Here is a 27,972-nt window from a genome sequence, read left to right on the forward strand (position 1 = left end):
CTTTATTTTAATTTGACATTTGTTAAGGGTGGTGTTCTAAACTACTGTTTTGTGGTAATTTATTTAGCTGAATCTTTTTGCAGTACATGACTTAAGTTTAGCCTTACAAAATCTGCACTATATGTTTAAAAACACTGTGGCAAAAGACTTCAATAGATTATACAACTGCTTTATTGGTGCTTTTATGAAACAAAATGTAGCAATCACAAGCTTGCATTAATACAGTTAAGGAAAGCTTATTTTATGATTGTTGACAGGATCTGATGAGAGAGTGGTAATTATTGATAACTCTTATTCTAGGAATGATTATTTCTTCATCTCCAGTATGCCACTGCCTGGTCCTCTCCGCTTTGCACTGCAGATGTTACAATACTGTATTCCTGCGACCTGCCAAAGTTACATAAGATGCAAAATGTTAATGCAAAAGCAAAATAAACATTTCTCCTTTTCGAAGATACACTGTCAAGAGTTACAATGCAGCAGGCTGGTTCAAATGTGAAGTGTCTTATTTCTGCATCTCTAGCATTAATAAATGCCATTGGTTGAGCTAGCAAAATGTTTGGAGAGTGCAACTTAGAAATACAAAATACAGTCTTCTAGTTGTTTTTGCATATTAAGGTGGATTACAAAAAATACCTCATCTTTAAAAAAGCAGTTATATGTAAAGATTAAAGAAGACTTACGTTCCCAGGGGACGGCAGACACTCCTTGTGGAACATGTGTCTGCAGTGAAACACCACCACACCAAATGCCTGAGCCGTGTCTTTAGAGTGTGAATTAAATGAAAAATAATTATTGGGTGACCGCTCTTATTTTCCTGTTTATAGTGTATAAATGGTGTATTAAAAATTCTCTTACACCACACACACACACACACATATATATATATATTAACTGGTGTGGTGTTCATTCGCATTGTTTCTAGAATATTGTGTAGTGATCAGAGGTATTTTAAATTATAGCTAAAAGCTTCACTGGCCCCCCAAAAAATCATCCTGACACAAAATGACCAGCTAACATTAACAAACTAATCATAGCAGCAGCACATGTGAACGTGTGAATGAGTACTAGTCAGGTAAAATCACTATCATACTAATTAGACTGTAAGAGCAGACTGATTGCTATAAAAGAAGGGAAGAAGCGCTTCCAATCACGGTGTTCTTGTTTGCAATGGATACCTCCAAAGTTCTCAATTCCATAGAGAACCTCTTGTCAGTCCTCAAAAGGCAAGTGGACAAGCAGAAACCCACAAATTATGATCAACTCAGAGAACTAATGAGGCAAGAATGGATCGCCATTTTAATTTTGATGATTAGAGCTTACCGCTCATTAAAAAAAATCCAGTATCTCAAAATATTATAATATTGGACCACTGGGCAGCAGTCCAGTTCTTTTTCTCCTTAGCCCAGGTAAGACACCTCTAACGTTGAGCAAATTCCTTGACACGTCTGTGTGTGGTGGCTCTTGATGCCTTGACCCCAGCCTCAGTCCATTCCTTGTGAAGTTCACTCAAATTCTTGAATCGATTTTGCTTGAGGATAATCCTCATAAGTCTGCGGTTCTCTCGGTTGTGCATCTTTTTCTTCCATACTTTTTACATACTTTTTCCTACCACTCAACATTTTGTTAACATGCTTGGATACAGCACTCTGTGAACAGCCAGCTTCTTTGGCAATGAATGTTTGTGGCTTACCCTCCTTGTGAATGGTGTCAATGATTGTCTTCTGCACAACTGTCAGATCAGCAGTCTTACCCATGATTGTGTAGCCCAGTGAACCAAACTGAGAGACCATTTTGAAGTCTCAGGAAACCTTTGCAGGTGTTTTGAGTCGATTAGCTGCTTAGTATGTAACCATATTCTAATTTGTTGAGATTTGAGAATTTTTGTTAAATGCAAGCCAAAATCATCACCATTAAAAGATCCAGAGACTTAAACTACTTCAGTCTATGTGCAATGAATTTATTTAATACACGAGTTTCACAATTTGAGTTGAATCACTGAAATAAACTTTTCCATGACATTCTAATTTATTGAGATGAAATTCTGGGTATCTCTTGTTTTGTTTTTTTTTGAAACCACAATAATGGGGAAGACTGCTGATTTGGCAGTAGTCCTTAAGAGGGGAAGTCGTGGCCTAATGGTTAGAGAGTCTCGGGCCGGCAGGAATTGTGGGTGGGGGGAGTGCATGTACAGTTCTCTCTCCACCCTAAATACCACGACTTAGGTGCCCTTGAGCAAGGCATCGAACCCCCAACTGCTCCCCGGGTGCCGCAGCATAAATGGCTGCTCCGGGTGTGTGTTCACAGTGTGTGTGTGTGTGTGTGTGTGTTCACTGCTCTGTGTGTGTGCACTTTGGAAGGGTTAAATACAGAGCACGAATTCTGATTATGGGTCACCATACTTGGCTGAATGTCACGTCACTTTCACTTTCACTTTTTCACTTTCACTTTCAATAACTGACACCTTCCACAAAGAGGGGACGTCACAAAAGGTCTTTAGTGAAAGGGCTGGCTGTATCAAAGCATATTAATTGCAAAGTTGACTAGAAAGAAGAAACTGGGTAGGAATAGGTGCACAAGCAACAGGGATGAACGCAAGCTTGAGAATACTGTCAAGCAAAGTCGATTCAAACACTTGGGTGAGCTTCACAAGTAGTGGACCGAAGCTGGAATCAAGAGTCACCACGATCAGACGTCTTCAGGAAAAGGGCTACAAAGCCACTTCTGAAATAGAAACAACATCAGAAGCATCTTCCCTGGGCTATGGAAAAAAAGAACTGCACTGTTGCTCAGTAGCAAAAATCCTCTTTTTAGATAAAAGCTTGACAGCCAGTGACACTTGACCTTCACTGCTTGAAGTCCAATGTGATGTTTCCTGAAGTCAGTGATGAAATGTGGGGTGCTGATAGCTTCCATGCAACTTGAAATGTTGTACTTTACATGTAATGAATCTAAAATATATGAATGTTTACCTTTTTGAAATAAGTTGAATGAATGAACTTTTTCACAATATTTTTTGAGATGCACCAGTTTATATATTTGTTTATATATATATTTATATATAAACAAATATATAAACTTATATCGCAACTTATATCGCAACTTATATAATAGTATAGTTATATTGTTTTTTATAATTTCTTTTATATTTCTCTTCATGTGTGGCTGTGTGTTCATGTATACAAATGGATGCATTAAAAGTAATAAAGGTGTACCTGATGGTAAAATAGGAGTGTGGCAGGATTCACAGATGTTTTCTTCTATGAGAAATAAAAGCAAGAGAATTTTGTAGCATTTCTAGTGAACAAAACGGCTGCCGATTTCCCCCTGATATTATTCCATTTTGTCCTAGATTGACAGGAAGACGATTTGTTTACCATCCACCCGCACTCCTCTCTTCTGCGTCCTGTGCATCCTCTGTAGAAGCGACAGTGAATCTGCCACCAGGATCTTCTTACAGCCCTCTCTCAGTAAGATCTACAGGACAAACATCAAGACGTTCTGAACACTTTCAATGAACACAAAATAATCAAGCAAGTCCAGTTATATTAGTACTGTAGCCTGAATGGAAATTGATCACACTTGTAGATTGTAGTCTTGTAGAATCTTAACCAGTGAGTCTCTAAGGTTAGGAATCTCCATCCCTTCTTTAATGCGGTGAATGAGCAGGATGGGGTCCACATGGGTTCCAATGTTATTCAAGAGGCCTGTGATAAATGCTAGAGTGAAGAAAACACAAGAAGCATTACTAATATTGTAAGTTACATTTTTTCTAGCAGGAAGAGCTGCTGTAAGTCAGGTCTCATACGTGGTTTGTCTATAGAGTAAGAGATGAGATCGTCCCAGAGTTCTCTGTCATCCTGCTCTTTAGCAAACTCAATGGCCTTGTCTACATCCGCCAGCTCCTCCATGATCATCTGCAGGGCTCGTCTGCAGTTTCCCATACGACCTGACAGGAAGGAAAAAAAAAACATACATCAGAAGCACTAGAGGCTACAGCCAGTTGAACATTTTACACACAGTGACATCTCCTCTGTTGCACTGGATCAATTACTGTTTAAAGAACTATAACATGCATTCAGTGTTGATGACAGAGATGCATAGATCAATGATTCAGAACTCACTGAGCAGGAAGACGGTCTCTTCTACAAAGTGCCTCTGTTGACAGATTTCCAAAGCCTGAAAGACACAGAAGCAACTGTTCAAAATCTGTTTTCATTGTTTTTCACGTTTTATGTTGCGGCCTTATGTTAAATTGCTTTAAATTACTTTTTTTCCACATCAGTCTACACTCCAAACCTCATAATGGTGGAGCAAAAAAACTGTTTTTTTTTTTAACATCTTTCTAAATTTATTAAAAATAAAAAAAACTTAAATGATTTCATTACATAAGTATTCATATCTGGGAGAGTTGAAATTTAGTGAGTATTATTTATATTGCTCGTAGATGAAATAAAAAAAAAAAGAAAAAAAGTTTCTACACTTTGAGTAGGCTACAGTTAAACTGTAGAAAAATTAAATGCAATGGGTATGATTTGGAAAGGCACACATCTTAATAAAAGTTCTAACAGCTGATAATGCATATCAGAACAAAAAAAAAAAAAAAAGAACAGCAAAAGAACAGCATTTATTTGAAATAAAAATTGAATGTAACATTATGTTTTTACTGGCACTTTTGATCAGTTTAATGCACCTTCAAAAATCTTACTGAGCCCAGAATTTAGAACTTAAAAATGCCCCCCATTAATGTGTTAATTCCTGTTTAGTGACACAAAGTTTCTACAAACCTTCTCTAGTGGGCAGTGCATGCTCTCTCTGAGGAAGGGCAGTAGGTTGGGTCGATCATACTCAGCATACAAACTGATCTGCCTCTCATGGTACTTCTGCCCCTTATGATGGTCCCGCTTAAACAGCTTATGCAAATACTGAGGAGAAACAGGCAAAAGGGAAGTAACACATCCAATGTTAACTGCAGCTGGACCCCTCAGACACATCTGCATGATTTAAACAGCTCATATTCAACATACCACATGCAACAGCTCGGGTCTGTCTTTTAATTCCTCCACCACTTTGTCCATCTGTGGAAGAGAAACACAGATGTTCATCTGTACAGAGTTAGGAGGGTTTTATCACAAGACTGAGGCCACTGCACTGAACTCACCGATATTTTATCATCATTATCCAGCAGCATGTCAACAGCTTTCTAAAAAAAAAAAAAGAGAGAGATAACAAAGAGGCAAACATATCCTTCAGGTGCATCTCTCTGACCATAAATCACATTGTTCCAAAGTCATCTATAATATATATCATCAGCAAAACAATCCATAAGTTTCTTGCAATAAAAATTCTAAAACATCCTCAATGAGGCCAGAGGAATAAAACCGATGTTTTACCTCTTTGTCGAAATCCATGAGCAGGACAATCTTGTCTTTGATGGCGGAGAATAGGTTGTGTTTGTGAATGAGTTGGTAAACATCTTTGTGTCTCAGTTTCAGGTAGATCTCCAGAGCGCGATCGTAACGCTGATCATATGTGTAGCTGCACACACACACACACACACACACACACACACACACACACAACACACACACACACACACACACACACACACATGCATTTAAGATCAACTTGTGCAGAGCTGCTTTTGAAATTATTACAGTATTGTTCAAAATAATAGCAGTACAATGTGACTAACCAGAATAATCAAGGTTTTTAGTATATTTTTTATTGCTACGTGGCAAACAAGTTACCAGTAGGTTCAGTAGATTGTCAGAAAACAAACAAGACCCAGCATTCATGATATGCACGCTCTTAAGGCTGTGCAATTGGGCAATTAGTTGAAAGGGGTGTGTTCAAAAAAATAGCAGTGTCTACCTTTGACTGTACAAACTCAAAACTATTTTGTACAAACATTTTTTTTTTCTGGGATTTAGCAATCCTGTGAATCACTAAACTAATATTTAGTTGTATGACCACAGTTTTTTAAAACTGCTTGACATCTGTGTGGCATGGAGTCAACCAACTTGTGGCACCTCTCAGCTGTTATTCCACTCCATGATTCTTTAACAACATTCCACAATTCATTCACATTTCTTGGTTTTGCTTCAGAAACAGCATTTTTGATATCACCCCACAAGTTCTCAATTGGATTAAGGTCTGGAGATTGGGCTGGCCACTCCATAACATTAATTTTGTTGGTTTGGAACCAAGACTTTGCCCATTTACTAGTGTGTTTTGGGTCATTGTCTTGTTGAAACAACTATTTCAAGGGCATGTCCTCTTCAGCATAGGGCAACATGACCTCTTCAAGTATTTTAACATATGCAAACTGATCCATGATCCCTGGTATGCGATAAATAGGCCCAACACCATAGTAGGAGAAACATGCCCATATCATGATGCTTGCACCTCCATGCTTCACTGTCTTCACTGTGTACTGTGGCTTGAATTCAGAGTTTGGGGGTCGTCTCACAAACTGCCTGTGGCCCTTGGACCCAAAAAGAACAATTTTATTCTCATCAGTCCACAAAATGTTCCTCCATTTCTCTTTAGGCCAGTTGATGTGTTCTTTGGCAAATTGTAACCTCTTCTGCACATGCCTTTTTTTAACAGAGGGACTTTGCGGGGGATTCTTGAAAATAGATTAGCTTCACACAGACGTCTTCTAACTGTCACAGTACTTACAGGTAACTCCAGACTGTCTTTGATCATCCTGGAGGTGATCATTGGCTGAGCCTTTGCCATTCTGGTTATTCTTCTATCCATTTTGATGGTTGTCTTCCGTTTTCTTCCACGTCTCTCTGGTTTTGCTCTCCATTTTAAGGCATTGGAGATCATTTTAGCTGAACAGCCTATAATTTTTTGCACCTCTTTATAGGTTTTCCCCTCTCTAATCAACTTTTTAATCAAAGTACGCTGTTCTTCTGAACAATGTCTTGAACGACCCATTTTCCTCAGCTTTCAAATGCATGTTCAACAAGTGTTGGCTTCATCCTTAAATAGGGGCCACCTGATTCACACCTGTTTCTTCACAAAATTGATGACCTCAGTGATTGAATGCCACACTGCTATTTTTTTGAACACACCCCTTTCAACTAATTCAACTAATTGCCCAATTGCACAGCCTTAAGAGCGTGCATATCATGAATGCTGGGTCTCATTTGTTTTCTGAGAATCTACTGAACCTACTGGTAACTTGTTTGCCACGTAGCAATAAAAAAATATACGAAAAACCTTGATTATTCTGGTTAGTCACATTGTACTGCTATTATTTTGAACAATACTGTATACGCGCTTTGGCAGCATCGACTCACAGTTCGGCCAGTGTGGTGAGAAGCGTGCTGTTGGTGGGGTCCTTCTTCAGGTGTTCATTCACTGCCTGAACTATAGCCATGTTGTTGTACAGCTCTCCTGGCCACTCGCGAATAAGTGTGGCAAAACCCTGGGTAAAAAAAACAACAAAAGGATTTTCCTTCTTCCGTAAAGTTTGTTGTTGTAATAGGTTACTATCTTGTTCATGCAATTAAAAAAACGGTTTAATGGAAAACACATGCCTCATAGTCAGTCTTGAGGAACTCGTGAAGTATCATCTCATAAATTGCGGGTCGAAGACGAAGGTCTCCTCTTGGTAAGTACTGACTGATGGCCTGGGAGGAAGTGGAATGGAGCTGGTAGTTAACAAACAGCATGTGTGCAATCCAAAACTGAAAGATTTTATTTTATGTATTATTATTTCTTATAATATTATTATGTGACCCTGGAACACAAACCACTCATAAGTCGCTAGGGTATATTTGTAGCAATAGCCAACAAAACATTTTATTGGTCAAAATAATCTATTTTTCTTTTATGCCAAAAGTCATTAGGGTATTAAGTAAAGATGTCCTACTGTAAATGTCAAAAATTAATTTTTGATTAGTAATATGCATTGCTAAAGACTTTTTTGGGACAATTTTAAAGGCCGTTTTCTCAATATTTATGTTTATGTTTTTGCACCCTCAGATTCCAGATTCTCAAATAATTAGCTGATGTTGTCCAACAAACCATACATCAATAGAAAGCTTATATATTCAGCTTTCAGATTATGTATAAATCTCATTTTCAAACAATTTACCCCAATGGTGACTGGTTTTGTGGTCCAGGGTCACACACACACACACACACACACACACACACATTAAATATATACATATACATATACATATACATATACATACACACACACATATATATATATATATATATATGTATACAGAGAGAATACAGAGAGAAGAATGCGGCATATATTAAGGCATCCATTCATATTTTATATATTAAAATGTTACTAATTTCTCAAAACTCAAAAGTGTTCATTAATAATAATAAAAACATAATATTATTACTATATTTTCACAGCATAATCAAAATAAAGATCACACTAAAATTCTTGACAAAAAATGATAAAAAATATTGACATGATATTTTATAATAGCTCAAGGTTTTAATATATTCTTCATAAATGTCATATATTCTCTACAAAACATTTTGTTAATTAATAAAAAACAATTGATTGATTTCTCAGAACTTTGTATAAAATATAATCTATATTGTATAAATTATAATGATAACAACAACAATAATAACATCACACTGGCTTATTACTATTATTAATAACAATTATTCTTAATAATAACAATAATAGGTATCCTCATTAATATTATGCTACTATTTACTACAGGGGGGCAAATAATTATATATATATAAAAAATAACAATTCTGCAGACTTACTTTCAACTGTCCAATGGTTTTAAACCTGTACACTTCATTCTCCCAGAGATCCATGTTCTTTCCAAGCACTTTTTGACACTTTCTGTCAGTAAGGAATACAGAGAGAAGAATGCGGCATATATTAAGGCATCCATTCATATTTGAAATAGTTAACGGGTCAATAAATCAGAGGGTTGACGTCCTGTACCTGGCAGCTGCATCATAATCTCCTCTCTCCACCAGATGATTGATGTACGCCATTCCAATTTTCTATTCGCAGAGCACAGACAGGAAGCAGCCACACTGTGAATCCAGATCATTACCTAAGACTAGCTTTCTGCACCTTAAATCACATCATTCAATTGTTTTCACCTGTACATCATGCCGTTTAATGTTTCTGAAGCTGATCTCTGCAGCCATCAGTGCTTCCTGTGACAAAAAACCAAATCATTATGCACAGCGCACATTTTTTTATGTTATGATATAAATGCTTCCTTCCACTGCTAAACTTTACTTCATATTTCTTCTTCTCCAGAAGCCAGTCGATGTGGTCATCCTGGTCTCTTTCTTTAGCCACTACAATGTCTTTAGGACTGATGATGTAGAACAGAGACTCTCCCTCAGAGTGTTCTGCAATGACAACACAGATGAGTCAAAGATTTAAAATTGATGACTATATCATCCAAATGGGAATATAAGGTAATTGATTAAACTGTGGATTTGGGTGATCTGTATCCCTCCCTCTTCATTATTACGGTGTTCTTTCTGTCTTCATCTTACCGAGCCGGTAGTCCCTGCACTGGTTCTCCTGGAAGTTGCGTACAGTGAGAGCGTCTGATGAGATCTCCTCACAGCCCTCGGGTAACGGCTGGATGATGTCTAAACGGGGCCGTGTTCTGAACTCCTCCTCCTCCTCCTGAGTTACATTCATTAATAAGTACATTTGATGTTTAAAGCAATACAAAACAAACTGTTTCTAATAAGGGACTTTGTCAGCGAATAAGTTGATTTTAAAGCTCGCTTTGTCTCATTTTAATTTATTTCAAGTCATCTTGCAGCTCCCTTGGACATGTCATGAGGCTTCTGATCTTAGCTCTGGTGAGAGTGTGGGATACTACCATGTGCTCTGAGTTCTCCTTGACATAGAACAGAGTGACCAGCTGATCGGCCAAAGGCGCCAGTCCACTAATGAAGAACTCGGTCTCAAATGCTGACACTTAAGAAATCAGGAAAAAAACAAAAAAACAAAAAGTTATGCTTTGTACATCTGAAGAGATAAAAGATACGGTTTTCATTTTTGGGTGAACTGTCCTTTTAAATGTAATTATGTTACTGTACATCACATGTTCTCATTATGTGTCTGACTGTAATTGGTTCAGTACCAATCTCAACGTAGCGACTGGGTAGATCTCTCATTTCTGTTGGGTCACGCTCTTTAACAACACATATCTGAAAAAAAAAAAAAAAAAAATGAATGTACCAAACAACGTTATTCAAATAAGAATACAAATGTGACCCTGGACCACGAAACCAGTCTTAAGTAGAATGGGTATATTTGTAGCAATAGCCAAAAATGCATTGTGTGGGTCAAAATAATCGTTTTTTTTTCTTTTATGTCAAAAGGATATTAAGTAAAGATCATGTTGTAAAATTCCTACTGTTAATATATCAAAACTTAATTTTTGTTTAGTCATATTCATTGCTAAGAACTTTAAATGCGATTTAGATGTTTTTGCACCTTCAGGTTCCAGATTTTCAAGATTTTCAAATAGTTGTATCTTGGTCACATAGTGTCCTATCCCAACAAACCATACATCAATGGAAAGCTTATTTATTCAACTTTCATGGGGTGTATAAATCTCAATTTTGAAAAAATACTGACCCTTATGACTGGTTTTGTGGTCCATGGTCACATATTTCCTTTTAGAAATGAGCTTCCCTAGATATTAAAACACTTGATCTGCAGTTGTACTGAACACACACCTTAACAGAAGAGCCCCAGCCGATGATCAGCGTGGCGTTGTCTTTCCAGCACAGACTGCAGGGATACATATCCGGCCTAAGACTGGTGTTGTCCCGCAACACATTAGTGATGCGCTGTTTACTGCTGATGTCATAAATTTTCACACCCTAAAACACATCAAATACATCATTTAGATAACATCATTATTAGTAAGGCATCTTAATTAACACGGCCAGTGTGTCTAAATCTGATTGTACCACATTGTTTGCCCAGGCAATGAGATTGGCTCTCCATTTCACACTGGTGATGTTTCCCTCTCCTTCGTGTAGAACAGAGGTCTTCCAACGGTTCAGCCAGTTCTTCTCATAAAGCAAAAGCTATAGGACATATTTCATTAATTTAACATTAGTGAGCATTTGCTGACAGAGGAACACCAACACACAACAGAAAGACACAGTGTTTGCATCACAACACCAGAGGGCAGTAGAATACAGAGCATAAATAGGTCCAACACAGCAAAGTCAGTGACTACATGTGTCCTTTAATTCAATTTGAGAATATCTGCATTGTTTTCATTGGTTGCTTTTACTCTTGAAAAAGAATCAAATATTGAACAACTGTCACTGGGGCGGTACCCTTTTAAAAGTTAATTATTATCAAAAACTGTCTGACGATTATTAGAAATGTCGAAAACAGTTGTGGTGTAATATTTTTGTGGAAATTGTGATGTTTTTCCTTCATGATTCTTTGAGTAAAAAAGAAAGTTAAAATAACACAGTGTTTATTTGAAATATAAGTTTTCTGTAACATTATATGGCTTTACTCGCTGTCACTTTTGATGAATTTAATACACCTTTGCTAAATAAAACAATTCATTTCTTAAAAATAAACGAAAGAGAGAAAGAAAAAGAATCCTTCTGACCCTAAACCGTTGAATGGTAACATATATTTAAGGTACTAATTTGCACCACTTTTAGGGTTAAATTCAGTACAAAGATAAGCCCTGAATTGGGAAAGGTGCCCTAGTGCCTTTTTTTCTTTCTTTATTGGTCTAAAATGGTATTATTACTATTCGTAGTATTTTATTACTATTTTATTATCTATTATTGCAGTAAGTATTGGATCAGTGCGCTCGGTAGATTCATTGGCCTTGTCATGGTGTTTAGGTCACATTCAGGCAGAAATTTCATAAAAATCATTTCACAAGCAGTATCAAAATACATTTTAGAAAAAGGCAACATTTGGTTCAACCTTTAGATAATTGGACATTTATAAAGTCACTTACCCAGGCACGCAGAACAACACAATTGAAAAGCACATGAGAGAAGATGATACTGTATTGACTTCTCATGAACCGACTAGAGAAGAGACTCAAACAACAGAATTTCCTTGGTTTACTCTGATAGGTCGGATATTATTCGGTGAAAAATGCCATTTTCTGAGGGGTCCGTGCGATAATAGTCACGTGCAGAAAGCGGCGATGCACTTGGTGGATAACCTTGAATCGAAAGTGTCAAAAATGCCACACACAATCACCACGCGGCCAACCTGACCTGACTGCAGAGAAAGTGACTGAAAGGAAAGACGGTTCAATGTCGCTTCAGTTCTACACTTTTGGCTATGTTAACAGATCACAGCGCAGCAATAGGAGATGACACTCCAAGAGCCGAGCAGACGGAATTGAATTGCCTTTGACAAGATGCGTCTTCAGTGGAAGCCGTATTGATTTTCATGGCAGGGCTGCATTATGGGGACCTTAAGCCAGGGAGAAAGAAGGAAACAAGCAGAAGCGGGAGGAAAATGCAGAGGACTCGGCCACCGTGGCGCACAATGGACGCCGTTAATTGCTTCTGATAAGCACAATGCAGTAACAGCGTGAAGCCATTTTATGAGAATCAATCGTGGCACAGAGGATAAAAATCTATGATTTACAGAAATTGAGAAGACTCTATTTGAGTGGCTCGAGATTTGTATGTCTCCACAAACAGTTCACTTTACAAAGATCCAGTGGCATTTATTCAAATTCACTTCACAATTGAAGTTTTTTTCCCAGCCACAAGATGTCTGATCAGTGCATGCAAACAGATCAACTTCTTTTGAGTGCTTTTACGACAGACACAAAGCCTGTTTTTATTTCTATAGATGTACAGAGTCTGGAATGTATCGGACTGTGGCATCTTCAGTTGGTAGCATGGTGTCCTTTGAAAAATGAGCGTATTTGTTTAGTCCATAAGCCAAAGAGTGTTCTACATGTTGCAAACACTATGGCACTCTATGTAATGACAGTTATTTATTGCGCAAGAAGAGACAACATCTCTCTAGTGAACAACACTTTGGAGAAAATGGACCACTCTCTCTCTCCCTGATGCTGACCCCAGTCTGAGGCCAAGACGGTAAGAGCGTTTCAAGCCAAACAGCTTCAGTTTGAGTAACCACTATACACGGCACTCAAAATGACAAAAAATGATTCCATTCGAATAATTTAGCTTAACCCTCATTGTCGAAACCTCAAGAGCATCAACCGATGGAGACCACAAAATATAGGTTTAGACCTCAGGTACGAATTGGGCTTTTGTTTTTATTTTAAGGCATTCAAAGCACATTAACAGAGAGACTTCCTTTTGAAAATTCAGTGGTTGATGAATGCGTTTGTTTTTTCCTTTTTTATAAATTATTCTTGTACTTTTGCTAGAAGCCTGCAACCAATCTTAAAGCTTAGGGTTGTAAGATTTTCTGTTTTTAAGAGAAATCTCACTAAGGCTGCATTTATTTGATAAAAATACAGTATTAAAAAAAACATGCAATTTATACTTGTACATATTTAGTCTTGTCACATGACGAGAAATTATTCTAATAAATATTAATGTTGAATCGAAAACTGTTGTGCTGCTTTATATTTTTTGTGGAAAAAATAAGCTTTTTTCAGGATTCTTTGATAAATAGAAAGTTCAAAATAACCACGCATTTGAAAAACTTTTGATCAGTTTAATGCATCCTTGCTGAATAAAAGTATTTGTGTCTTTATAAAAAAAAAATGACTGACCCTGAACTTTTGAATCGTAATGTAGTCACATACTGATTCAAACCTAAAATGACATGCACATTTCCATTAGTGCTAGTAAATAATGACAGTGAAAGAGAGGACAGAAAATGCTTTTGAAGAAAGAGAGAGAAACGAATCAGACCATGATTCTAACTGGATTTGAACCTGCATCTCCCATATCAGCACCAAGGCTCAACTTTACTAGAACACACTAGCTCTAACCACTAAACATGGGTCTGGGACCCGATGCAGATCTGATTTCAGCTTTTAGCATCTTCTGAGTGACCTGACTGCTTTTAAAAATATGAGATTGGCAAAACAAATGCTTTTTTTTTTGTTTGTTTGTTAAAAGTAGAGAGGAACTAATTTGACAATGAGTGCAATGAGATCTGTAAATAACAGACAGTATCAAGTTTTGAAACTGCGCCTTTAAAGGCGGTCGCACATCGGACGAGAAGCGCCGCGTCGCGTCGCGCCATATGTAGGACAACTCAAGGTATCGCACACCGAACACGCACATTCTATATGCGCGAGCTCAATTTCGCAGCAAGATGGATGAGTTTTAACTTTATCTATTATTATTATTATTTTAAATATATGATTTTAATTGATAAAAGCTGAGTTTTGAACGTTAATTAATGAAAAGAATCTGTGTTATAATAAGTCTGTTATTGTTTTGTTGTATCTGTTGTCTAGGCAACTATGTTACAATATTGTTTCGCTAATGTTAGTTAGCCAGCCTGAGTGAAAACATAACCAAACACTTTGTAATGTTTCATTTCAATGAAACAAATGTACTGTATTTTATTTTCAGTTTCAGTTTATAACATCTATTTTTTATATATATAAAACTATGCAGATGGCGCTCTGTGGCGCGGCAGAAATTTGAACAGTGTTCTGAGTCACAGCTGGGCGGCGCGGACAGATGCCGAATGGCGCCGCTGGTGTGTGTACACTCATAGAAAATAATGTGTTCGAGTTTTAAAGACGTGGCGCGACGCAACGCGACGCCGCGCTGTGCTGCGCTTCTCGTCCGGTGTGCGACCCCCTTAACACTCACAGTGTGAGTTTTGAGTCCCAGGTGATTGTGAAACTGGATTTACCTTGTTTCCTCCAGTCACAAACTGTTTATTGTTGGATTTGCTGAACTGAGGGTGTAGCGCCACGACCTGCAATTGAACAAGAGACTTCAGTTCAGTTTATGGCAACACCTGAGTTAATATCAATGTCCACTCCAGTATTTCTAAAGCCATATAGTGCCTCAGAGGGGGTTAGACTACAGCCAGTCTGAAACATGTTCAATAAAGTGCTTTTAAAACCAGGAAAAGTTAAAGGATTGATCCTCACAGTCCAATACACAAAACTATCGATACAAGAAGATGACAGCACTGGCTTTCTTTATTGTGTGCCATAGGTGACATCACTCATGCTCAACAAACAGGCGGCTCATGCATGATATGAAATGCCCTAGAGAAATCAATTAAGACTAGTAGCAGGCTGAAATTACATTGTTTTTCGAGAATTATCAGTGTTTGCCGTGACGGGAAATCGAATTCAAAGGGCTATTTCCCATCAGGCAGCAAAATCATTGCCGGGGGACCGACGACTTGCATTAATGGCAATAAGTTACCTTGATGGGACAGTCAAAGTTTTCATGGAAGCCCTCCCTAGTGTACAGGCCGAACACTTGCACCTGGAAAAGATGAGAGAGAGAAATGGAGAAAGAGTCACAGAGATGTCTTTTTAAGGCAAAATCACTGTGGTCCAGAGATGCGCTCTGCAATAACAGTTGACTTGGGCAAAGCATCAGACCATCCAGTGGGCTAGTTAACCATCTGCCAGACTCCCAATTAGTGGAAAGGTCAACTCTTTCTGCCCTTGCACGCCTTTATGCTACTGACTTAATCACTGGTGGTGCTGCAGTCCCCGACGGCTACAAACAAGCGTTAACACAACATTTCACCTACACCTGTCTGTATAAAACAAGAGGAAACTAAAAAATGAGTATGAGGTCTCAAAAAAGGTACAACTCCGTTGAAAAGTAAAAGCATCCTCTTGCATTTAAGATTATGGTGTGGGAGGGAAACTACTGACTACAAATTGTTCCAGTTTTTCTGATCAGGCCACAAGCTTAGTTGTTCTGAAAATAAAGTGCAGGTTTCTACTTTTTGAAAAAAAAAAGCCAGTAAGTGTAGTTGAGATTAACAAAGGCCTCCATGTTGATTTTAATAAAATAGTTTAACATTTCATAATTAATAATAGTTTAATCATTTAACACACATATGTAAAAGTCTGCTATTATTACTTATGAATTTTCAATTCAACAATTATGTAATTCATAAAATAAACTCAAGTATACTTTTCTAGTGATACAGTTTAGACAGTCTAGCAATATATTATAAATATTTATTAACTATGAAGCACACACCAAGTTTGATGAAGGCTACTTAATCCTAAATGTTCCATTTATTTATCAAAGACATTATGAAATGTTTTATACTGGTAACTACTGATTTTAAATTGTTACATTTAAATTTCATTGTTAAATTTTGTATGTTGTGTATAAAGGGCAGTTTTTACCTTTTGGAAAAACCTAATAATGAAAATAAATAAATAAATAAATATATATGAATTGTTGGTGTGTGCTTCATATATATATACAGTACAGACCAAAAGTTTGGACACACCTTCTCATTCAAAGAGTTTTCTTTATTTTCATGACTATGAAAATTGTAGAGTCACACTGAAGGCATCAAGGGCTATTTGACCAAGAAGGAGAGTGATGGGGTGCTGTGTCAGATGACCTGGCCTCCACAGTCACCGGACCTGAACCCAATCGAGATGGTTTAGGGGTGAGCTGGACCGCAGACAGAAGGCAAAAGGGTCAACAAGTGCTAAGCATCTCTCGGGGAACTCCTTCAAGACTGTTGGAAGACCATTTCAGGAGACTACCTCTTGAAGCTCATCAAGAGAATGCCAAGAGTGTGCAAAGCAGTAATCAAAGCAAAAGGTGGCTACTTTGAAGAACCTACAATATGACATATTTTCAGTTGTTTCACACTTTTATGTTTATTTATGTATATAATTCTATATATAATTCCACATGTTAATTCATAGTTTTGATGCCTTCAGTGTGAATCTCCAATTTTCATAGTCATACTCAAAACTCAATATATATATATATATATATATATATATATATATATATATATATATATATATATCGCTCCAAAAAATCGTACATGTCACATTTAGCCAAAAAAACGGTAGCAAAGCATTCGGTAAGTTAGGATTAACAGTGCAGAAGAGTGAACAATGGCCTCTATGTCGATTTTAATTGGTGTAGGTGCGACAAGATCTCGCCTCTGCCATAGTAACAGGGATAGACGTGGTCTATCATGCCACAGATCAGCCTGAGAAAGCCACACAAGGTGCTGATGATTAGCCTCTGTGGACTGATAACAGCCAGCTCATGATCAATGAGTAGATAGATGGAAAGGAGCGATAGAAATCACAGAAGGAGCGAGGAGAAGAGGAGTGCTTTTTAAAACACATTTTAAAATGGACCAAATGCGTACATGCTGTTTCTGCAGGTGTCAGAGTTGACGGAGCCGGTATTGAGTGGGAAGACAGGCACTGCATCATATCTCGCACACAGAGAAAGATATGAAAACTCAAGTAAACAACTCCTTAGACTCTCATGGGGAAATTCACTAAGAATGAATTGTGCAATGCTGGTGCAGTTGTTTATTTGCGCATGCTGTGGCTTTGGCTCCTGATTCACTAAATAAACCTGCAGATCAGGAAATGGCATAAACACATCGCAAGAATTAGTGCTGAATGTGTTTTTGCATAATGCAAATATCCATTTCGCAGGCCAGTTATGAGTGCTGGGCTGTGGATGCAGCAGACCTTCGCAGCCTCATATACTTTGCTGGGACTGTATAATATCAGCTTGATTTGCACAGCTTGTTAGTTAACAATGGCTCCGAGTAGTAACAGCTGCTCTATGTGAAATCACGCACCTGATGGTATTTACTGCTGATTAGAGAACCGGCTTTACTGACTAGATGCGAATTAATCATCGGCCGATCTATATCGTGCACCCCTATTTTACTGTGAATGTACACAAATAAAAGCAAACAGTTCATAATTCTGATTATCTTCATGACAAAAAGGAGTAGGCTAGTTGCTTCCACTGTTAGAAAGAAAAAAAAACTCAAGTGATAGTTCTGGCGCCGCATGCGCACACACAGTTAAGCTTTGCTACTTTGACATGCAGCCTGTTCATTATCATAATAAAATACAATCAGTCAAACATATGAAAAAACAACAACACACTGCTCAGTTAAAATATGTAATCAAATCAGTGCTGTTAAGTGTTATCACCGTACCGCCATGATGTTATGCAAAACAATTAGTTTTAAGTAGATAATGGAACGCAAGTAAAGCAGGCCTAGGCTATAATAAATAATAATTTGGCACTCAAAAAGGCCTACATCCTGAATACGGAAACATTTGAATTTGAGTCGAATGAGAGACCCAACCTTGGTTTCAATTTCATTTTAGCCTAAATTAGTTCATTTTGGCTTGTCGTTTATGTTGCTGTAACTTCTTATGGTATTTTAAATTCTTGTTCTTTTCTAAATACTGTTCATGCTACATTATAAAATAGCATACGCATGTTAACAGTGTTTATTATAATGTCTGTTAACATTTAGAGTCGGCATAAGGCCTATTTCTGAATGAAATAATTAAATGCTACTTATTAATAGGCTACGCGACGTATATGTTTTTTCTCTCTAAAAAAAACGAAAAAATTAATTATTGAAAATAAATAAAGGACTTTTTAAACTGTTTAACTGATTATATTAATTGGTCAAAATTCTTAACATCAGTTAACAGTTAACCAGTTAAAATGAACATCCCTAATTAGCAGCAAATTAGGAATTTATTGAGGGAAAAGTCGTAGTTAATAGTGAATAAGTATTCCCTATTCTAAAGTGTAACCTATATTTTTTAAAACATTATAAAAAAAGATTTTTCTTTTAATTTATTGCTTAATTTCCATTATTCTAATTATAAAACCAATTTGAACTATCTTATTATATTTTAACAATTTGGTTGTAACTGGTTGTTGGCTGACCCTTAACATAATATACAGAAGTAGGGCTTGTTCCTGAAAATATATATATATATTTTTTTTGCCCTTGGATTTTAGAAGGGACTAAAGGAATAAATTGAGGGTTCGATTTGGACTAATGATGGGATTGTGTTCGGTTTATAATAAAGAGCTTATACAGGAAGTTAAAGAAGATTTGGAGCTGAAAGCAATTCTCACCTTTCCATCTTCAGAGCAGATGCCAACATGATCACCACTCTCATCCAAACTGATCTGGTTTATTTTCACTGAACTCTATGAGCATAGAAGAAAAAAGATGAAAGAGAAAAAGTAACATAACCATGTTATAATCAGACACAACCTAGCTCAAACATGGACATATCTATAACAATCACATTTCAGACTTACAATTTCAAACTTCTGTGTAACATTTCCTTGAATATCCAAAAGGTAAACCTTTCCAAAGTGTGTCCCAAGAGCCAGGAACTGGAAGCAACAGGAGACACAAGAATGTCAGACACACAAGTCAAAACCACGGGACATCCTACACTTATACAGAGTTAAAAGCTGTGGAGGAGGTATTAAAAATGAGTTTTACCAGGCATGGCTGTGGGGCTTCAGTGTTTGTGCGTGTATGTGAGAGTGTGTGTTTGTGTGTGTGGTTTCGGCTGGACCCTTCGAGGGCAAAAAGTGTGAAATTGCTGGAGGACAGGAAAGCCTATTTATCAGAGCGGCCCAGTGTGAAATAGCGTTTTTTTCCCCCCGACATATCAAAACGCTTCAACATAATATATGCGCCACAGGTCACACACCAACACTCTGCCTGTCAGACTAATGCAATTACATTTCAGAGTTTAACGTACGAAAACGTTAGCTATTATCTCATGTGAATTTCCAGTATCACCACCAACCAATTCAAAATTTACGTCATTAAAAAACTAAATTAATTAGATCAATTAAACTTAAGTATAAGTTTAACTATTTTTTTTCTGTTTTAAAAGTCTAAGAGTAAATTGTATGTGTATAAAGCTCACACACCAAACTTTACCAAATGTTTCTTGAATGCTTTTTACTCCTAAATAGTGCATGCATTTCCATTTATTTACAGGCGACATTGTGAAACGTTGTAACCTATTTAACTTCCTATTAATTTGCTAACTGTTCAAACAATTCGAAAAAAACAAAACTGTAATTATATGCAAAGGTAATTAAAAGGATAGTGCAAAGAGTTCTACGAAAGGTGGTTGGAGGGGAGGGGCTTATAAAGAGTTCTAGGTGATGTCAGCAGAAAATTAAAGTTGTTTCAAGTTACATTATCATACTTTCATTAAAGATTACAAACCATGTTTGCCCCTTTGGAATAACATGTGCTGATGAATGAGATAATATAATGATATAAAAAGAGTGGGAATGTGTTTTAAGAAATATGATATACCTTTAATGTTTATTTCAAAAAGTCACTCAGTAGTAGTGTTCATCTTCAGATAGCAGAACATGGTCACACTTTATGACTTTTAATGTCCAATATTCACTGTTAATTAACTACTAACTACAATTAATATAGTCAAATATGGTCATGCAGAATGTGCTTTATAAGTACTAATGAATAGCCAATATGCATGCTAATAAGCAACTACTTAATAGTGAGAATTGGTTCCTATGCTAAAGTGTTACATGTTGACATGCCATTCAGAAGATTAACACTTTTTCATTTGGATCAATAGGTAAAACATCTGTCTCAAAGCAAGCCAATTTCAAAATTAATTACCACACTAATGATAAAAGGGACAAGTTTTAGTGAAGATATTTGTATTAATATTGGTATTTGTAAGTGTAAGGTGTAAATCATCATTAAATTATATTAAATTACTAGACAACATTACAATAATTTATCATAACATTAAATACATTATAATGAATATTAATCTTAGTCCTTACTTAGTGTTACCGTTCACTAATTTGCATTATTATAATAAAGTAATTAAGTTTAGCAGCAGGTTCTCTTTTTCTCATCAATACAATTTTTTTTTCATTATTTGATTGTTTTAATGTTTCCAATTAATTACCAATTTCATACAGGGGCCTGGTGAATGAAATTAGTAAATCCCATGTGCTCCTTTTTATTACACAGATATTAGCAAATATTAAAAGTAGCAATTGATTTAGGATTTTATTAGCAATGGAAGAGCATCTGTCGGGCATGTGCTATGCATTGTGTCACTAAGAGGTTAAACAAATAAAATTAAATCAGGCCACATAAAGGGACATTCAGTCCAGTCCGACCGCCAACCTGAAATTAGTGACACCCCTGCAAATTTGGGTCTATTGCTCTTCAAACTGGCCCAGCTTTACAAAAGCATCCAGGCACACTATAAAACACAAACACAGAATGAGTCCAGCTCTGAAACTGAGGTTACCCTGCGTCTATACACACACACACCTGCTTACACGTGCACAGACCTTTCCCTGTCGCAGCACACCGAGCCGCCCCATGCTTCACTGCAGTCTATAATGAAATGCTTATATTTACAGGCACAGTCGAGCATGTCCAACAGAACCCACCGCAATCTCCCCAAATAAAATCAGCCAAAAATAAATAAATAAAAGGGGTGGCCTCACCAGCCTCAGTGGCTCTTAAAGGGATTTATCAAAATGGAATTGCTGAAATGAAATTCGGATTCCTGGCACTTAAAATATGAGGCAACATTAGGCAGGCGGGTCGCTGGTGCGAGCGTGTTCTTGTGTGTCTATGTGGTGGAATGCACATCAGAGCGCATGCATAAAAGACTAAAGGGAAGAGACGGAAAGAGGGAAAGATAGAGATAGACAAAGTGAGAGAAGGTGAGTGAAAGAGTGAAAAAAGGAGGACTCTCATTGAAAATTCAGCTTTTCAATGTCTTCTCTTCTTGCAAGCTTGCCTTTTTTGGAGAGATTGAAGAGGAGGAAGGGGGGGAGAAGTCCCCAGGGAAAAGCAGGAAAAGAGGGGGGAAAAGAATAAAAATCAATAGCGGTTAATAAAACATCAGGTGAGGAGACATAACTAGGTATGACTATTCCTCCACAGCGTCCGTGCATGAGCGAACCGGCTGCCATGACGATTAACCAGCCCACGTAGAATGTTCCACCAACAAAAACATCAAGCCCGGAAAAAAACGGAAAGAAGACAGGCAAAAAAGATATAGAAATCTAAAAGCGGAGGAAATAAACAGGAAATCAGTGAAAGGCTGGTGGCCTGTGAGCGTTTGTGCGTGAGCACTTCTCTTAGAAAAGCACGGAGAGGAGCAGACAAGTCAAAAATATTATATTCAGTACTATACAAGATAATAATACAATTAATAAACTACTCCCAGAAATATCTGGATTCAAGAATTTTGAAAATATATGATTTTCCAATTAAAAAAACAAGTTACAATTAAGTTCCTATTAAAATAATTTCAATTTCTGAACAACACTGAAAAAAAACTTTTCTGTATATGCACATCTAGTCCACACTTTTTTCTTAAAAACATGCTAAATAGCTTTTAAAGACCTTGTCATGCACCGTCATGCAGCTGGCCGCATCCTTCTGCAAGATCTCTGTCACGCCATTGGTCAGCCTCTCGTACTTCAGTTTAGGCTCCTCCTCTGTGTCCTCCTCCTGTACAAAAACCCAAACACACCCACTCTTCTTTATTTAATTAGGTGCCAGAATTTAATAATTAGTACACATAATTAATATCTCTGTTAATAAAAAACAATTTAGCATTTTATTCTGTTACTTTAATTATGGCGTGATTCCTTAGTCTTAAAAGAATGTGATATCATGTAATAATAAAGCATTATATAGCAATGTGAATGGGACCCTGTTTCATGTTACAGTAACATCAGGGAATCCTAAACCTTTTGGTCAGCAGAACCTCTGTAATCTAAATGATTTCCCTGAAGCATCCCTTGAGATTTATAGAGATAATATTTCAATAATTTGACAACATTTGCATATTCACGGTTCTCGAACTTTGTATAATTGTCACATGCAGGTACAAATAAAATATATTTTATTTGTAAGCACTCTGTTTTATACCTAAATATTGAAATGTTATAATGATTTTATTTATTATAAGCTTTCCATCAACTCCTGCTATAGAATGTATTTGAGTGTTGCATTTTAAATCTGACCAACTTTAATAACATGTGTTCAGTAGAATATTAATTCATTTGTTAAGTTTTCATTTAATACACTACAAATGCATTTAATTATTATTATTTTTTTTATGTATTAAGCAAGAATGCACTAAATTAATCAAAAGTGACAGTGATGAAGAGTTAATAAGTTCATCTCAACTTTCTATTCATTAAAGAATCCCCCCAAAAAAAGTAGCTCGGTTTCTACAAAAAGCACAAAAGTCATTAACATTTATAAAAATAAGAAATGTTTACTGAGCACCAAATCAGCATATCAGATTGATTTCAGAAGGAGTAATGGATTTCATCATAAATGACATTTTAAAAGCATATTTATATATTTAAAGAATAAACATTTTTAAACAGTTGTTTCAAATTATAATCATATACACTTTTGTAACTATACTGCATGTTAGATCAAATAAAAACAGTCTTGGAAGCTTAAGCGACTTCTTTCAAAAACATTAAATAATCTCAACCTCAAACTTTTGTATAGTAAAAGTGTTTTTTTGGGCCAGAAAATTCCAGTCACTCCAATGCAAATAAGTAGCTAGCAGAACTACGAATAAGATAAGATCACAGGCAGACTGGCGGTTTGGGTAGTGTTTCATTTTATCAAACTTTTTTTTTTCTTCTGGTCACCAACACCTCCATTGTCCATTTCCTGTTGTGTCCAGATGTGAAATTTCTAATGCCTGAGCATTTGTCATGGTCTACAAAGCCATTACAGACAGGGACGGAGTTTCTACGGCGGGGAGGGGTGGATAATATCTCTCCTGTTTCATATCCCATAATTTCTTCCTTTTGTTAGTGTTTGCCATCGCCACGCCGATGTGGTGGATGAGTGTTGTGCCTCATTCTCTGCCGCTCCTAATTGGTGCCCTGGGGAACAGGGGATGAAGGGAAGCCTGTCTTTAATTGCCCCTTTTCTGGAGTGGTGTGACCATCCACACTCTCCTCTTTCGCTCATCCCTCATTCTGTCTCTGTCTTTCTAGTTACAAACTTTGCTGGAATGTTATAGTGAAGCATTGGGCCTCAAAACCACAGATTAATGTCAAACCCCGCCAGCATCTTTTCTCATTTCCTCACACTGCGTGACATCATGTTTAGAGGCTGTGGCATGTTTTCTTTAAGCCATGAGATGTGCGTTCTTCTTTCATGAGGATAGAAGGGCTTTACGTGGGGTGTCATGAATGCTGTCAAGCTCCAAAAATGTTATACAGTATGAGCTCAGAGGACTCCATCTGAGAGCAGATTTCCACACAGCCTTCAACACATCCATGGTCAAATCAGGAAGTGTTGGGGAGAGATAGACCAGGGGATAGAGATAGTATGGAAGCTTATTTTCGAGTTCTGAGTTTAGCTTATATCTCAATTTTACAATTCAGACTTTTTTTTTTTCATATTTGCAAGATATGAACTGAATTACGAGATATAAACTAACTTGCAATTCTGAAAATAATGTATTTTTTATTTAATTTTTTTTTCTGGCAGAAACAAGCTCCATTTTCTTTCAATTTGTTTCTTTTATGTAAGCTTATTACTCACAATATGGACTTTTCTTGTCAGAATTTGAAAAAAAAAAAAAGTTTATGCATCAATTACGAAAAAAAAAGTCGGAATTACAAAATGAAAAAAAAAAGTCATAATTTGCCTAATTCACATTGGATAAAAGTGTCTGCTAAATGACTAAATATAAATAATTACCTTTATTATTATGTAAGTAATATAAATAATTACCTTTGCATATATGAGATGAAAAATTAACCAAGGAATAATAAAAAATTATAAATAAATTCGCAAATTATTATTATTACTATTTTTTTTTATTTCACTTTCCCTTGCAATTCTGATTTTATATTTCACAATTGAGACTTTTCTCACAATTGAGAATTATAAAAAAAAAATTCTTAGTATTGGGAGATTATATCTTAAAATTCTAAGTTTATGTCTTGTAATTATAATAAAAAAGAAAAAAAAGAAAAAAAAAGAAATAATATATATATATATATATATATATATATATATATATATATATATATATATATATATATATATATATAATTAAGAATTGTGAGATAAAAACCCAGAATTATAAGGGATTATGAGATAAAGTCGCGTTACTTTTTTATTTTATTCATTCATTCATTCCACAGTGGAAATAAGCTTCCATAAGTCAGAGCTCTACAATTATGGACAAAACAAACTGTGGTTTACAGTGAATCCAGAGGAAAATACAATCATGCTCTCCAAGGTGCCTGGGTGCATACAGAAGACAGTTTGTGGACAGAAGAAGAGATTGCTCCACGGACTGAGATTTCATTTACAAGGAAGGCAAGGCTGTTGTTTCCTTCTTTCTGTTTTCATTTTGAATTGAGGACTAGAATGTCTACATGACATTTCATTCACTGTATCACTTAAAGACAAACTCTCTCCTTTTTACAAAAGTCTCTTCTTGAATCAGCACTCAAGAAAATGGACACAATGTAATATGACCTTTTAAAGTGGCACTGTACACAGAATATGTTACAGACAAGTTATATAGCTGTGTTTACATACCCCTAGCAGATTTCCAGATAATAATTTCAACAAAATAAGAGGGATCATAAAAACTGACAGTAAGATTTTTACACTGAGTACACATATGACCTGATGCATTTTTCTGAAGAACATTGAGGTAGTTTAACTGCTCAGAGCAAACAAGGAAACAACCATCACAAAGCATAACAGTCACTGATCATCCAGGTAAAAACACAGTATTAAGATTTAAACTTTTGAGCTGCTTAATTTGTCTTTATCCAGTTCTTATTTTGGTCTTGTGACTATGTGAACGTCCATTATGTGTGAAACTGTGTATTAAGGACATTACTACATAAAAAGTAACATGAAATTTTATTTTATTTTGTTTTAACATCTTGCATATTCTACGACGGTATCTAAACGTATGAGCAAAACTGCTATTTACGATATAGGATTCTTATACTGTATATCATGTGACATAACAAATGGTGACACCTCTAATGTCAAATGCTTTAATGAGAATGTCTCCTTACATGTCTATGCACCCCTGAAAAGTATTGGGACAAGGTTTATACATAATAAAAATAAATTAAATGGGAATATGCAAGGTTTCTCAAAGCCAACTTTATATAAATGTTTATTTTAACTATCAGAGTAACCAGAGACAGCAGTTTCCATTAGGATTTTCCACTAAAGTTTGACCAAAAAAAAACAAAAAAAGTGTCAAAATACTTTTATAACCACAATTTGAAACATAATTTTATTATTCAAAACCTAAAGAGTATTTTTAAGTGTTTTGCTTTAAAAGTAAAATTGTGCACACATTCTTTCAAACAAATGTCAATTAAAGTAAATATTTTGTTACCAAATGCATTATTTCAAAATCACAATGGATTCTGCTTCAATTACATTAATAAACTGAACAGTTCTTGATTTTACCTCTGACTCATCCGTGGATTCTTCACTTAATTTTCTTCCCTGGAAAGAAAAAAATCATGTTTTAAAAAAGACAAAGCAATGCATTAATGATTATAAATCATTTAAAAAAAATAAAATAACAAAATGAAAAAGGCATATTATTTCTTCAACTCCTTTTAAATAAATATATGCAATGGAAAAGCACTGTTCTACACCCAATATTAAAATTGTAATTATGTATAATTCATACATTTATAGTTTTTCATTTTGCCAGTTAACTTCCTGTAAACCCCTGCTGAAAAAGCTGGTTTCAGGTCTAAGATAGTCTAGTTTAAGATTGTCTCCTCCAGTCTCTCCAGCTGACAAATGTCCAAAAGCCAGTAAACAGACCAGTATGGGAGAGCAGCTAAAGCCAGGAAACGAGTTTAAGACCAGCTTTTATTTTGTATTTATTTTTCTTAGCAAAGAATAACGTTGACGGTGTCAAGTAGTGATGTTGGCAAATGTTAAACTATCGAGTGAGTCTGATAGCTTCAATAACACGACTCTAAAATAGTTATTTTAAAATATAATTTACAACTGCAACCTCGAATAGCCAACACGCATAACAAATTAAACATATGTATAATCACAAACTGTAAATATGTTAATACATGGTTGATGGCAAAGATACACTACAGCTCAGAGGTTTGGTGACAGAATGTTTTCTTCCTTAAGAATCCTACCTGCTCCTCCACTTCCGCCATGATAGAAGCTCCAGATGTGGGATAATAAGGTAGATTTAGTCGCAGTCTACTAATTTAGGGTCTATCAACAACACTAACAATATTTATGTACACTTAAAACAGTTACTTTTTGCACAATAAACCTAGCAGTTAGTCATGCGATACTCATTATTATGGGTACTGGGTCACATGACAAAAACAGGAAGCACCGCTAGAGCATCATGGGAGTTGTAGTTTAAGCTTGCACACGACCTTTATCTCCGACCTTTTTGTGTTTTAATTCACTTTCTTTATAGTAGCAAACTCATTTTCGTCAACCTCCATATTTTATTAAATCAAATCGTAATTTAACATCTACACGTGAGCAACAGATTTGAATATCACATGCAAATAAATTTTGTCTATAAATCAGCTGACCCCACAGAATCACTGGCATCTACCTTAATCTTGTTCTAATATGTCAGTCAAGAAGAGGACTTGCGATGAGATGTAATTTGACATTGTTAGATTTGTAACAGATATAGGATGGAATCATCTGAGACAGGCTGTCAATGTGTCTCATATGTTTATGCTGATATGGCTGGCGGGATGAGCTTTGTTCTTGCCATATTCATACAGGTAATGAGTTGGGATATCAGCTCCATTCACTTAAGTTTGGTGAATGCAGCAATTATTAAAATTTGTTTGGCAAAATTATGCAAATTAGCTTATGCACATCAAATATCCATAGAACAGTATTTTAATGTTTGCATAATAAATGTTGCTCATATACAA

General features: G+C 36.1%; 1 protein-coding gene across 1 annotated transcript; it reads right to left on the reverse strand.

Moving 5' to 3' along the window:
• Position 1: 1 nt before the first annotated feature.
• Positions 2-27,402, reverse strand: LOC113042345 (vacuolar protein sorting-associated protein 41 homolog). The gene is made up of 29 exons (XM_026201139.1): positions 27,199-27,402; positions 26,495-26,533; positions 22,403-22,510; positions 19,282-19,359; positions 19,093-19,167; positions 15,382-15,444; positions 14,855-14,920; positions 10,966-11,085; positions 10,729-10,875; positions 10,128-10,194; positions 9,864-9,961; positions 9,526-9,661; positions 9,260-9,375; positions 9,118-9,174; positions 8,954-9,015; positions 8,767-8,848; positions 7,554-7,646; positions 7,314-7,441; positions 5,394-5,538; positions 5,162-5,203; positions 5,028-5,078; positions 4,788-4,925; positions 4,125-4,179; positions 3,809-3,949; positions 3,583-3,719; positions 3,378-3,477; positions 3,216-3,260; positions 684-763; positions 2-387 (listed from the first exon to the last, which is right to left on the reverse strand). Exons 1-29 carry the CDS (start codon positions 27,217-27,219, stop codon positions 307-309), a joined length of 2,571 nt encoding a protein of 856 aa, XP_026056924.1. The 5' UTR covers positions 27,220-27,402; the 3' UTR covers positions 2-306.
• Between the last annotated feature and the right edge of the window lie 570 nt (positions 27,403-27,972).

The sequence above is a fragment of the Carassius auratus genome, chromosome 24 (assembly GCF_003368295.1).
Source record: "Carassius auratus strain Wakin chromosome 24, ASM336829v1, whole genome shotgun sequence".
In the NCBI taxonomy this organism is placed as follows: domain Eukaryota; kingdom Metazoa; phylum Chordata; class Actinopteri; order Cypriniformes; family Cyprinidae; genus Carassius; species Carassius auratus.